At 40.0% G+C, this 13,763-nt stretch overlaps 1 protein-coding gene across 1 annotated transcript; it reads right to left on the reverse strand.

The window, feature by feature from the left end:
* On the reverse strand, positions 1 to 8,125 carry RNF141 (ring finger protein 141; the record flags this gene model as incomplete). Its single annotated transcript, XM_082001109.1, has 5 exons — positions 1 to 151; positions 1,852 to 1,959; positions 5,106 to 5,287; positions 6,288 to 6,396; positions 7,941 to 8,125. The coding sequence occupies 5 exons, from the start codon at positions 8,123 to 8,125 to the stop codon at positions 1 to 3; spliced, it is 735 nt and encodes a 244-aa protein (XP_081857235.1).
* Between the last annotated feature and the right edge of the window lie 5,638 nt (positions 8,126 to 13,763).

The following is a 13,763-nucleotide window of genomic DNA, read 5'->3' on the forward strand; positions in this document are numbered from 1 at the left end:
TCAGGGTCTGTGAGGCTGGCCCACCTCGTCTACCATGTTAAGTATATAAGTAGCGATATCATCTTCTGTAGGAGCATCTGAGACCACCCAAGAATCACTTGCCCCAGTCACTTGCCGACGGCAGACAGGACAGCTTCTGTGACGATCACTCCTGTTAGGAAGCCAGAGAAACGAGTATTTTTCACTGATGGTCTCTTCCTGGCAAAAAAAAGCCAAAATAGCCCCCAAACAAAAAAAGCCCAACAACCCAGCAAGAACTTCAAGAATGATCAGGTTAACTGGATTAGAACACTTACATATTTTTTTGTTTGTTTAAAAACTTTTTCTTTGTGAGGGAGAATGGCCAACAATTCTGAATATAGCTCCATTCTTTGAGTGATAAATTTGGAGTCATGTTCTTCATAAGCAAGTTTGCTCATGTTAAAGAGAACGCATCTAGCTACTTGTCCAGAAAGTTTAAATGGAAATCTACAGTCTAAATTAATTCTTCCTATCTTTAGATATTCAGCTGAGGTACTTCAGAAACCAGTCCCCATAAGCCTCCTATATAAAGAGAAAAAGGAACCGTTTTCCTGGGTCATTAAGCCCACTGAAGCTTAGAATTGGTCCCTCAGGGTCCCATCCCCCTCCACCGACTAACTCGGGGGTCCCAAACAACTATGCTTCTGAGCTGGGAGCCTCTGTCATATGCCTACATTAAGAAGAGATGAACCTTAAAAACTGTATACCAAAAAAAGAATGGTGTAACTGGAATTTAGTTAAGAGTTCAGCTGATTCATTAGCCAAAGTAGAAAAGAATCCGCTCTCCACCACAGTCACTAAACTAAACCCTGTATTGCTGATAGGTGTTAAAATATCTTCCCAGAAGAGAGAGATGACAAGTTATACTCTGAGATCCAGAGCTTTTTACTACATTTTTTCCTTGTGGAAGTATGGTGTTATAAGAGTAACTTCCTTGACAAGCCTTTGAAAAAGCCACAAAACAAATTCTTATGCACAATTTTTGTGACTTAAATGTAAAAGTAATTTCCATTAACTAGTAAAAAAAAAAAAAAAAAAGCCTTTAACTGAGAACATCTGTATCACCTAATGCTAGACTGTCCAAACACCTGCCTCATCCTTGCAGGTCTTCTGTGTGGTCAAAGAGCTATGCTCCACCACAAACCAATTTTTCTCCCTCAGTTTTCCAACAACTGGTGTACAAGACAGATGCAGAAGCTGAAAAGCTGTTCAGTTTACTCTGAAGCTGAACATACATTGTAAGATACATGTTATACATAAATTTGAAGACATTGCTATTGAGAAGAAATCTTTTCCTGGAAAAGTCTGATATATTTAAATTAGTAAATTGTATGCTATTTATTTCAAGAGAAAGCATAATATATGGAAAAAAATCCCTCTGACAGTTATTTCCCAAATAAGTGGTAAGACAATCCAACTTGCCTTCATATTTGCATGGTCTTACAAACCATTGATTTTTTTCCTTAAAAAGAAGCTTTTAATAGCATAACATGCCAGCATCAGCTGTCTTCTCTAGGTTTTGAGCAAGAATGCAGTAATTTTACAAGAATAAAAAGAGGTAAATTACAAAACAAAAGCTGAAAATCACTTTCAGATCTCGTTTTCCAAAATTAAATTCTTCGTAAGATGTTTACAAATTATGAAATCCTTCTTTCCTTCTGCTGCAGTCTAATTTTACTCAAGCTTGTTATATATCATATGTACAAGAGCTCGCAAATATCTTCAGCCATTAAATTACATGGGAACTAAGGAATCTGTCAGACCAAACTGAAACTTGTCAGTTAACCAGTATATACTATAAAATAATGAATATCCTTTAGTATGTATTACCATTTATCAATGCATTTCTGGCAGAAACTGTGAGCACATGGCAAGATTAAATCAGAACGCCCATCCATGCAGATGCAACATTCCTCTTCATCTGTCAACTGTTTAACCCTGCAGAAGAGAAAACATTATTTTCTACCAGATAACTAGTAAGATTTATATTTATGCCCTAGTAACTACACTAGTTACTACATTTTTCATAATAATTAGTGATAGACAGAAAAGAACACCTCTGCTTATCTGCAAGGAACATGTAATTTTGTGAATGGACTAGTTACATCATCCCAGCCTATGTCAGCAGACGTAGCCTCAAGCTACCAACAAACAGCAATAAAAGAACTAAGTTAGATTACGCATTTATTTTTTTGTGTCATGTGGTGCTTTTGGTTTTGCAAAGGGTTATGCAAATCCTTCTTCATATCAACTAGGAAGTGTGAGAAGTCGTAACTGTTACATATCACATAACTGAGCAAAAGAACAGAAACACTGTTTACATTAAAGGCAGAAGAAGAATCTGCCTTCCTTTCACAGAGTGTCAGGCTGAACTATTTCATAACGAACTTTGTCAGAAAAACATGCATGTTGAGAGGATCACTAGTAGAACACATGTTCACTAATTTCACATGCCATCAAAATGCCAAGAGTTAAACTGCTCATGAGATTGAAAAGGCTAGTTTTAGCTTGCAATACACGAGTTCCTTCATGATTGTTCCTTCAAATTAGGACTCTCAAGTTGATCATTACAGCTTTTCCAGTTAAGCTTCTAGGTGGTGGTGGTGTTGTTGGGTGGAGTTTAAAAATTAGATCACTCCCTGGGACACACATTTTCATTTTATCGGTCTTCATTTTTTTCCCCACACAATAGATACATATCTAAAGTACTCAACAGTGGTATCTTCTCAAGCATGAAAAGGTGCAGAGAATCCTCAGCTTTCACTAACCTAAATAGACGTGTAAAGTTCCCTAATTTCATAGTCATGCTCACTTCCAAGACAGCCAAGTAAATGTTCTGAAATTTTTAGGCTTTCCAAAAATCATGATTTGGGAATCCCTTCTGTGACTTGGGACACAGAGGTAGCATTCTAGAAAGAATGGTATTTTGGGAGAGACAGTCTACCTTAATGACTATTGACCAGGCTGCTTTTGCTTAGGTATCTTGGGAGCTGTCAAATACAGAGAAATTTTTTAACTGTACAGATTAGCCAGATAATGGACAGCAATTAACATGCTTTTGTTTTATTCTTCAGTAGGTTCTTGGGGTTTCGTTTTCAATTTTCTTTTTGAGAAATTACTTGAGAATGCTAGGAGATTTTTTTTAGAATTACAGATGGTGATTCGCATACAGTGAGAACAGTTTCCAAAAACCCTATCTTTTGATTAGCTCACTGTTCTTTAGACTTGCTCCCTTTAATTTCCCACCCCCATGCAACTCTGAGTAGTAACCTTTGATAACACTTCAATTTTTGAGATTTACTGGTGTATATACGAGCAATTATAGTTAAAACGGATGCCCTATTTATAAAGTTTCTGGAACCTAAGATTAGCCACAGAACTAAGTTTCTGAAGAAACGATAAAATACAAGAGTGACAAGCTAAGGAAATGCTTGTCTCTTCATTATCAGAAAGCATAAAACACTTATGGATATTTTGGAATGCTCTGAATAGGAAGTGGATGTTCTAGAGAAATGGGGTATTATTCCAGTGGAAGAAGTTAAGATAAGAAGAAGAATGAAACAGATAATATTTGCTATTTTTGGACAGTGATGACTAGCTCTTGGAGAGCTGAAAAATGCCAGAAGGTGAGAAGAATTTAGGCAAATGTGAGGATATCACAGAAAAACAGATTTCCTTGGTGTAAAATACTTGAAGGTGCTTCAACCTGTATTTTCCTTGAAAAACATGGATAAGATACAAGCTCACTAAATTCCAGCATATTACCAGCATATTAGAAAAGTGTACTTCTTGTTGTTGTTGTTGTTATTTGTCACTAATACTAGCTCAAGAGCTGAAGTTTACAAGCATGAAGGATGCTCATCTCCCCCATCTCAAAGTCTAAAATTGAAAAAGAAACTCACCTAGGAAACCTTGCATCTACTTACTGACTTTAGCAATGTATGAAGTTGTTTTGCGTAAGCACCTGGGGTTTTTTGTTTGGTTTGTTTGAAGTAAAAAGGCCATTTCCAGATATACATGTGTTCTAGTATAACCATGTATCTTTGAGAAAGAGCAGAAAATATGCTTTCCCAAAAATGTCCACAATTAGCTACCTAATTCTAGCATTTTAATAACTCAGTACAGCCAATAATTTAAGATTATTTGTTCTAAACAAGAGAAACGGGAAATTAAATGAAAAGAACACAGTCTGCAATCTACTGACTTAGAAAAACCAGCGGGCTGTATCTGTAGAGCAACAACATAGCCAACCCTTCTCATTTTAACAGCTGGAGTGCCACATTCTAAAGACAGTTAACTAGTTCAGCAACTTGTTCTGTTAAAATACCAGGCTACCAGTTCTTCAGTGGTTGATATAGAGAACTACACCATTTATTACTTTTTCTTGTAAAACCTATCTCTACCTCACTGAGTGAGAAGTCTGAACTAATTCAGAAAGTTAAAAGTAAGGAATTACTGGTAGCAACCTTTCCACACAGGGAAAGGGTGACAAGCTTCTCGCTGTTACATTCAGTTTGTACTGAAGTTATTGCAGGTGTTGACCTCAGTCTTTTGCTTTTCCTCTAGTTAACAAAGCAGGATGTCAACATGTGTGAGACAGTTCACATTCTTCCAGTCTTACAAGTTAAATTATTACTATAATTGATGAGTTTCTAGTGGCAACAGCTGGGAACTTTCACATGCCAAAATGTAAAAGAGGAAGAGAAAGTTTAAGTGGAACAATAACAAAATCTGTTTAAACAAACACTGTCAAAACCCCTGGATTTGTAGCTGCAGCTGATTCCATTTCCTCCTGTTTCCTTATTCAGAAGATTCAACATATACCATGTTTGTATCAGAATTGATCTTTAAAACGACTGTTCTGAAGTTAAGATATGGTGGCACCAACAGAATTTCACCCAAGTACACCAAAGCTCTCGTGGTACAAGAGGAGCTGTGCTCTTCACGTTTGTGATGACACAAAGTCTGCATCTGCCAACGGTATGCAGTTTTGATCATTAGGTGTTTGTAGTTCAGGTTTTACACACAATGTCCAAAATATTTATGTTGTAACTGTGGTCAGAAGCTAGAGTGTGTCAAAATACCTTCCCATCCACAAGCTGGCCTGGCAAGATGACACAGACGTCAAACTCTCAGCAGCTTCTTCAGAAGTACCACTCTGTGCAAGAACTCCTGCTGCTTGACTGGTGATATCTTTATAGAGTTGAATGAACTGATACAAGTTCAAGATTCTGGAAGCTTCCACGATGCCACTTGTTTTATTTATCTTAAGACATAAGAATTGTTTACAATTACATATCAGATTTTTACTTGACACTGCTCTAAATTGTTTCAATGCTCTGCAATTCTCATGGCAGTAGCCACCTTCCCAAGTGTCCATCACTATGTTAGCAAATTGCAGTCTGCTTCAGTAAGACTTATGACCTGCAAACACAGCTGTTTCATCATGAGGAATACCACAGTTAAGACTACATTTTTAGGGTAAGACAATTACCATCACTCCTCAAATGGATTAAGTTCTGAGTAGGGACCTAATGCCTAAAAAATTGGGCTAAACTTAGAACAAAGAACGGAATAATCAGTCATTTCATATTTGAACTTAAAATAGCCTACAGGGATGGCTGCCTTAATGAAAACTAAGAGCAAACAAAATTACAAACTTCTAGTTTCAAACAAAGTTTGAGAGTTGGTTTGCTTGAAACTGCATGTTAAGATTGCTCAGTGGATTCAGGATCATTTAAGGCTGTTACTTGATAGGATACAGAGGGGAACAGTCTCCTCAGAAAGAGCAAACGTAGTACGTTTTGTCATAGTCTTCAAACTAAGTTAAGCATTTAACTTTTAGATTGGTTTTCTAAGGAATCAGAATATATACAGTTACACTAGCTTAACTAATGATGCTTGGGATTGCTGACTCACTTCTACTGCTATCAAACTATATAGTTCCCAGTCTGTTGTATTATTTGATTACCATGACTTGACCTCACAAATCATTTGAATCCATAACTAATGGGCTATAAGAACTCCACTGGAAGATATAATTTCTTTAAACTTAGTTATGAAAATGTTTTTGTTAACTTGCTTTTTGCAGAGACTTGGAATTTAGACTTTATTTATTTTTAAATAGTATCCTCAAATACATCATCTGTATCAAAATATATACTCAAAATACGTGTAGCAGGTGTTGGATTTTACCAGTAAAAGTGACAGTCCTCAAATATCTGTACACAAAACCCCCACCAAATTAAAATTTTCAATAATCTTACTTTAGTACATATTATCCGAACGGCCACCTTCCAGAAAGCAGAAGAATCAGAACCAGGCTGCACTTCAAATAACAGATGTTTGTCCTGTCCAGAAGCTAATTTTGCAGTACTGAAATAAAGAAACATCAGTTTTACATCATGTGCTAGACATACAACAATCAGCAACATCAGCCACTGTGGTATTATTTATTGGTCACCTACATGCTCCTGGTCCTTAAAGAGATTTCATCAATACTGCCCAGAGGCATGAAATTGAAGAGTGACAACCTTCTTAGCATGTCAATATAAAACACACAGTCCATTTCACTTAAATTGCACTGGGAATTTCAGAAAATGATGTGCCAGTCTTTTGATCTAGCACCAGCAAGCAGGGGTCCTTTATAAACATTTTAATTTATATATACTTTCACTGTTTATTACAGTAATCATACAATCTTGAGGTCCAATCTAAAATGGTTATTTCCTTACCATGTATGTAAAAAAAAATGCGTATTTCAGAGAGTTACATTTGTGCGTTTCATGAATGGCTACATGCAGATGAGGTGTATTTTTGTTAGTATATATTAATAATGAAGCAGTCAGGCGAAAGCTTCAGGTGACCCTGAGATTTTTGGTGTTTTGGTTTGGTTTGTTTTTTCTTTAATGGAACACAGAAACAAAGGTCTACTCCATAAAAATCAGAACAAGCTGTGTTACATTCAGACTGAAGTAAACACTGTAAAGAAATAAAAAATCCCAAACTTGAGTAACTGATATTTTGGAGTTAATTATATTGAGATATGTTTAGATTCTCAGGCAAAACATAAAGTAATGTTCTTCAAAATCAATTTATGTCTCTACCCAGAAGAGAGCTACCTGTTCTTGAAAGTCATTCATAAAAGTATGACACTGTACAAGACACTTTCTAAACTGAATACAAATTCACCTTAAACATCAAACACTACCAAAAACCACACACCACAAAGCCCCTTTCCAGTGTGTATGTTTCCAGTTCATATCATTTTATACCATAAATATTGGGTAAAAATGACAACTCTGCTTTTTTGTTCATTTCTTTTTACCATCAATGTATCAGTCAAACAAAAGGCAGGCTATGAAAAAGTCTTAATTATGCAGCCTTTTCTTTGGGATTATCTTGGTCACTGGTTTCAGATAGTAAGGCACATCTCATCTTTGATGAGGAACAGCACTGCCTGTCCACAGAGCTGGGAGAAATGGTCACAAACAATTCTGTCTCAGGTACTACCTTCCTAGCATAGCTATACTGTCTTTATAGGGCTTGTCTTGCTACTTCCTAGCAAAAGTGATGGGCAGAGAGGAAGAAGCATTGCCTCTTTAGGTGGCTGGTGGAGGAGGGAAGACTCAGGGAGACAGGTAGCACTAACAAGAAGATATGCTAAACGTCTACCTCTTGTGAACTTCTAAAAGAGAAGCAACACTTGCTGGAAGAAGAGTATTGGAGAAAAGTCAACGTAAGGAGGAGAAACGGCTTTGGTTTTGAAGTGTAATTACAACCATTATAGAAACTTTAAGAACTGAAGGAAACATTTCAAAACCAGATGGCCAGTTCTGGCTTAGCCAGCACAGGAGAATATACTGCATACAAGGTGTCTGTAAAACATGAAAAAAAGAAGGAAACGAAGCAAAGCTTACACATCATTAAGTTCAGCTACTCTTCCCAGAAACTCTTCATACGTTAGGAAACCACTTTCTTGAACCAGAGTGGCATGCTTTGCTACTTTTTCTGGCAACTTGTTAATTACAGTTTGTGTGTGGTTTGAAATTTGTTGACCCATGGTGAAGTTCTTCACCTCAGTTCCGTAGAAAGAAGTTCTCATTCACTTGCAGAGTCTCTGCTAAAAATATTTCAGAGAGTTACATTTATGTGTTTCATGAATGGCTACTCCCTCATTTTCCTTTAGTGTAAGAGTTTAGCTACCCACTAACCAGTCTAATTATTCTACAGTAACACAACTCGAACAGTCACATCAGAAACAAAGCAGAACACTTAGAAGAGACTGGAAGGTGGCATTAACAACTTACGAAAAATGTATTATTTTGCTTACAGCAATACTTATATTAGATAACTTTTCACACAAATTTTTCAGCAACTCCAACACACACATATAAATACATCCAATGGGATGGCAAAGAAAATCTTGAGATGACAATGGTGATTTATGACAATCTTTGGTTTTCCTAAATAGTTGTGCATGCGAAAATCAAAATGCCTACAAATAAGTGTATCAATGTATGTCTATACACAGACATTACATTAGGAAATAGCTTTCTTAGGTGAGATTGACATTGGCAGATCAAAAGAGCTCTCACAGCATTCTTAAACTGGTAAGCCAGAGAATCCACGTCAGTATAAACCAATTTAGAAATCTCCCCATCTGCACGAAACACTCAAATTTAGGATAAAATACAGAACTGACTTGCTCAAACCTCTCCAACTGCAACTTACATCACCTTTCCCTTACACTCCTATCTTTTCCCCCTAAAGTCTGCATAAGGATCTAACCTATGCCTTCTGAGTCCTTATCCATTTCCTCCCCTTGATCCCTCTCATTTGACATTCCCCCCAAATTTCTCTTTGCTCCTTGTCTTGAAATAGCAGAGGCATACAAATTAATTCTGTCTGTACAGAGTTTGTCACTTGTAATACAAACCAGTAGTTTCACACCCTTTTAAGATTTCTACAGATAGAGGTCTGCAATGGCAAGCTAACTGCAGAATGTCAACCTTAACTTAAAAATGGAATAATCTAATACTAGCTGCCTTACAAACACCTTATGAGAGACATCACAGAAAAACAGAACATCCTCCTGCATGTTCGTATACCTGCATTTGGGCACAGAACTGCCGAGGAACATGGCCTACAACAGTCAAGATCTTACCATGGTGTGAGAAAAACACAGCACACAAAGCAAGTTCATACCAAAGAATTCTATGACTATTCCGGAATTTCACACAAGAGAATAAACTTCCAACTTCATGTTTGAATTTTGACCAATTTCTATTTTCAGACAGATGTGTTCCCACTCAAGTCGCTTTTCTCCTTCCAAATTACCCTCCAATCACCTCCTCTTCCGCTATCTAGACCTTGCATTTGGTGAGCACACCCCCAGAAGACGCGCTTGAAGCGCACAACCTCTCAACAGCATCCTCCACCCTTCAAACACAGCTCATCCCGCACCTTTCCGTTTCTGTGTGCTCCCGCTAGCTCGGGCGCAGTCTCCCCGAGGCAGCCAAGCGCCGCGCGTGAGCCTACTGAACTAGTAACAGAAGATCGTATCACAGAAAAGTTTTGACAGAAAAATGAGCCCGGCAAAGATGGTTGCAAGGGCGTTTCCTTTCGTATATTCCTGGAGATCAGAAATACACGCAACTATAGGCAGGTAAATCGGGTGTACCGCGAGTCTTCTCCCTATCCAGCCTCTCCGAAACGCGCCGAGGAGGAGCGGCGCGCTCCCGCCGGCCCCTAACGGCCAGGGCACAGCAGCTGCTCCCACTCGACCGTTTAACCTCGAGACAGGCCGCGCGCACAAGCCCGGCTGCGTCATGCCCGTCCCGCACCGCACCGCCCTGCGCGGCGGGGCGGGGCGCGGCCCGCGCCCCCGCCCCCCGCCCCTTCCCCGCGGCCGCCGTGCCCGCAGGCAACTGCCACCCGACCCTTCCCGCCCCCAGGGGCGCGGCAGCGAGGCCCGGCTCGGCTCAGGGCGCCCGCGCCCGACGGCCTCCCTGGGCCGGGCCCGGGCCCTGGCCTCGCGCTCCCCGCAGGGCGCCGTGACTGCGGGCCGCGCGCCAGCCCCCGAGGGGCCGCGGTCGAAGGGCCCCGCCAGCAACCTCACCCCGGCGCCCCGGCATCCTGCTCGCCGCCGCCCGACGGGGGACCGGAACGAGGCCGCTCTCCCCGCGCGCCCCGGCAGTCGGATCCCGGCGCAGGGGCGGCGGCTCCCGGCGCGGCTGGGTGACGCCAGCGCGCGGCTCGCGCTGTTGCCGGGAGGCGGCGGACGCCGGGCACGCCCCGCAGGGCCCCCGCAGCAGCAGCGGGCCGGGGGCGGGCCCGGGGGGCAGGGGCGGCACGGACGGGGCCGCTGCCAGCCCTCCTCGTCGTCCCCGCGCCGGTAGCCACGCGGGCTGGCAGACCGTTGCAGGCAGGGGAGTCGGCGGTCGCGTTGCAGTTGAGCGGAGCAGGCCCCGCCTGCACATCCTTTCTGTGCTGCAGTAGAAGCGGTGCACAGAGCGGTTTTCTTTTGAGGAAAATCCTGTAATAGCTTGAATGACCAAACCGGGATAACTTTTCCGCAGACGGGCCTTGCTGCCCCTGCGGCAGATGCCCGCTCAATGCTGCACAGCTCGGGCTTCCCAGCGCCTGGAGGGACGTGAGGCTCACCGGTACTAGTCTCTCTTTTCTATTAGCTCTAATAAATAGCAATTAAATGATACTTAGTGGAGTCTGGGATCATCACAGGCCAATCCACCCTACCATAACGCCGGGGAAGAGGCAAGAGCACCCCGGTCTGTGTGGAGGATGTGGAGGGGGATGTGCCCGGCAGAGGGCTGTGCTCGCTGACCTTTTTACAAAAAAAAACACCCCAATACCCATAAATGATAACACACCGTTTAGGAACAGAAATCCTAGAACATCCTCTAGGTCATCCGCATTCTGATGCTTCAAGGTTTAATTCTAGAGTTGTTCTGTTGCCTGGGTTTTTTTTTTAATTTAAAGAGGAGAAAAGGAGTAGTACTTCCCCTTCCTGCCCGTTTCTATTCACACATAGACATACGTACTTCCCACGATAAAGGCACCCCTGTATTCCAGACAGGGACTGGGCTGGACTGGGAACCTCACTGTATTTCCTGCAGGCCAACCACCCCTTTCGCCTAAGGTCAGCAAACATCTGTAGCCTCAGTGTGGGAATCTGAGTAGTGTCACTGTCGACTGACTAATGCAAACTGTGATGGCCTGCTAGGTGGAATGAATTATTTGTACAAGGTACTTGAGCATAAGGCCGTCTCTGAGAGATCAAGGAACTTCATGGCTGTTGGGAAAGTCTCGTTAAAAAAGCGCGCCACTTGAGAAAAGTCAGAAACATAATGAAGAATTTCTCTTAAGTTTCTGCTACTCCAGCTAAGGGTTTGGTTTTTTGACACTCTCTGTCTAGAACTTAAATAAATGTTTCCTGTTTGCTTTGTAGTGGTACAGCCCTTGCAATTCTATTAAACAATGAGTGAGAACGTTTTGTACTTTCTAATTTTAAAGTGACCGAATAGCACTCATTATATACAGACAATATCAAATACAGTATTTGTTGATTATACTTATAGCTAGCTTTTATTACATACAGAGCAGTGTAACAAGTTCCTTTTAGCCTTTGTAGTGTTGACATAAATTATGTAATGGAAAGGAGGGGCAGATCAAACTATGCACCTTGGCCAGGTGTCAGTGTGAAGGTCAGGATGAAAGCTATCCGAGTCTTTAAGGTAGATGATAAAACATTTATAGGTTAAGGCAATATTTTTCATATCAGTTAGTATAGATTTTTTTAGAAAGTAAACACTTCAGGGGAAAAAAAACCCAAACCTTCTTTAGCTCTACAACAGAAGGAAGAAATGTTGGGCCAGAGTGGAACTAGAGAACAATTTTCCACATTTCTTTAGGTGTGAGAATGAGACAATCTGAGAGAAAAGGAAGTTGATACCTGTGGAATAGGGGTAATATTAGTAGGAGAGTGAGAGAAGTGATAGATAATTATCACGTGGTGGTGGGGAAAAAAAATTGGGAAGCAGGTAATTTTTAATCTCTAAAACACGGAAAAGAGAGATGTAAGGGCAATTGTAATATGTCACAAAAAAGTCCAACGTTACCTGGAATCCACTAGCGCTGCTTGTGTCCTTAAGGCCATTTTCTATTCTGACACCATCATGACAAGTGTTGTCTGTGGCCTTTCCTGATGGCCTTATTTCTGCTGTCTGCTCTGACTGCTCATACGGCATAGAGTCCTTTCAGTCAGGTTGCCAGGAGAGATACGTGGCATTACTGCAGTAATTTGCAAGGAGAGGAACTGCTTAACTGAGTGGGACAGCTGTATCTAGTGCTTTCCTCTGTTGCACATTTTTCTGCTGAAATTCTGTTGATGGACATCTGAAATTAGCAGGTTTTAGAGCTGTACTGAACCACAGTTTTCTGCAGTAGTATAGCTTTAATGGCAGTGGTGGACTGCGCATCAACACGATCCAGACTCTTGGAGCCATGAAATATTTCTAAGCTATCAAAAAAAACCCCAACCAAAAAACCACCAAAAAAACCCCCAACCAGAAAAACCCACAAAAAACTAACAACACAGGGAATCTTTAAGTATTTTATTAGCAAGACACTATAACTCACTATCTAGTGGAATATATAACCACAGGGCAATTTTGAAATGTCTGTGAATCAAAAATACAAAAGTTCATAACCCAGTATTCTACACTGTAGAAAACACAATATAGGTGAGCCATTCTATTGCTATTTTATTTAAGATTATGTTTTTCAAGCTGCTTGATCCAAAAAGAAACATCCTTTGCCATAACAACATCCTTCACATATAAAAATAAGTTATCCAAATCATTTATTCAAGAAAATATTTGATAAATTGCTAGTATTGCTCTTTTATAACAACTAATTACTTCTGTAACTTTAAGGTTCTATGAGCTCTTTTTACTGTGAGACAGTTTGAATGAGAATGAATTGTTCAGGCAAACATATCTACCATACTTTATTTTTTTATGAAATACTGTAAACATCCCATACCACTTGAGATCTTTATTATGAAAGCCAAACTTAAATATACACAAAAGATCTTAAATATAACTGTTGAGATACTGTTCAAAGTTGTTTTTTTTCCCCATCAAATATCTCATGCAGAAGAATGATACAGGTTTTAATAAATAAAACAGTAAGTTATGATGTGATGCAGATATTTAAGAAAGTTATTAATTACTGTGTGTGTATATATATATATATAAACATCAGCATCTTTGTACCCTTCCTTGGGTATTTGAATGACAGTGGGTCGATCCTTTGATTTTTTTCTCAGTTGTAAACAGACTTATTTCTTCTGTTTGTAAACAGACGTTTTAAAAAGAGTATGCAACTACTTAATGGAAATAAGCTAATCTACATGAGGAAGAGCTACAGTATGTCCATTTTTAGACATTAAGTTAGCAGACATCCTCCAGCCAGATTAAAAAACCCTTTTTCATTATATATTGATTTGAATTCCGTACAAATAGGTAACACTGCATGTCATTAGTAGCATATTCCTAATTCCTTCTTTATTAAAGATGAAAAGTGAGCTGTAATATGGATTTTTTATTTATTTCAAGTAAATAAGATACCATGTTCTTCTGCAAGAGCATTTATAGCTAAAGATGTAATTATTACAAAAAAAGGTTTCATATGTTAAGATAGAGAAAATATTCATTCAT

This window comes from Phaethon aethereus (assembly GCF_964289735.1).
Source record: "Phaethon aethereus genome assembly, chromosome: 5".
In the NCBI taxonomy this organism is placed as follows: domain Eukaryota; kingdom Metazoa; phylum Chordata; class Aves; order Phaethontiformes; family Phaethontidae; genus Phaethon; species Phaethon aethereus.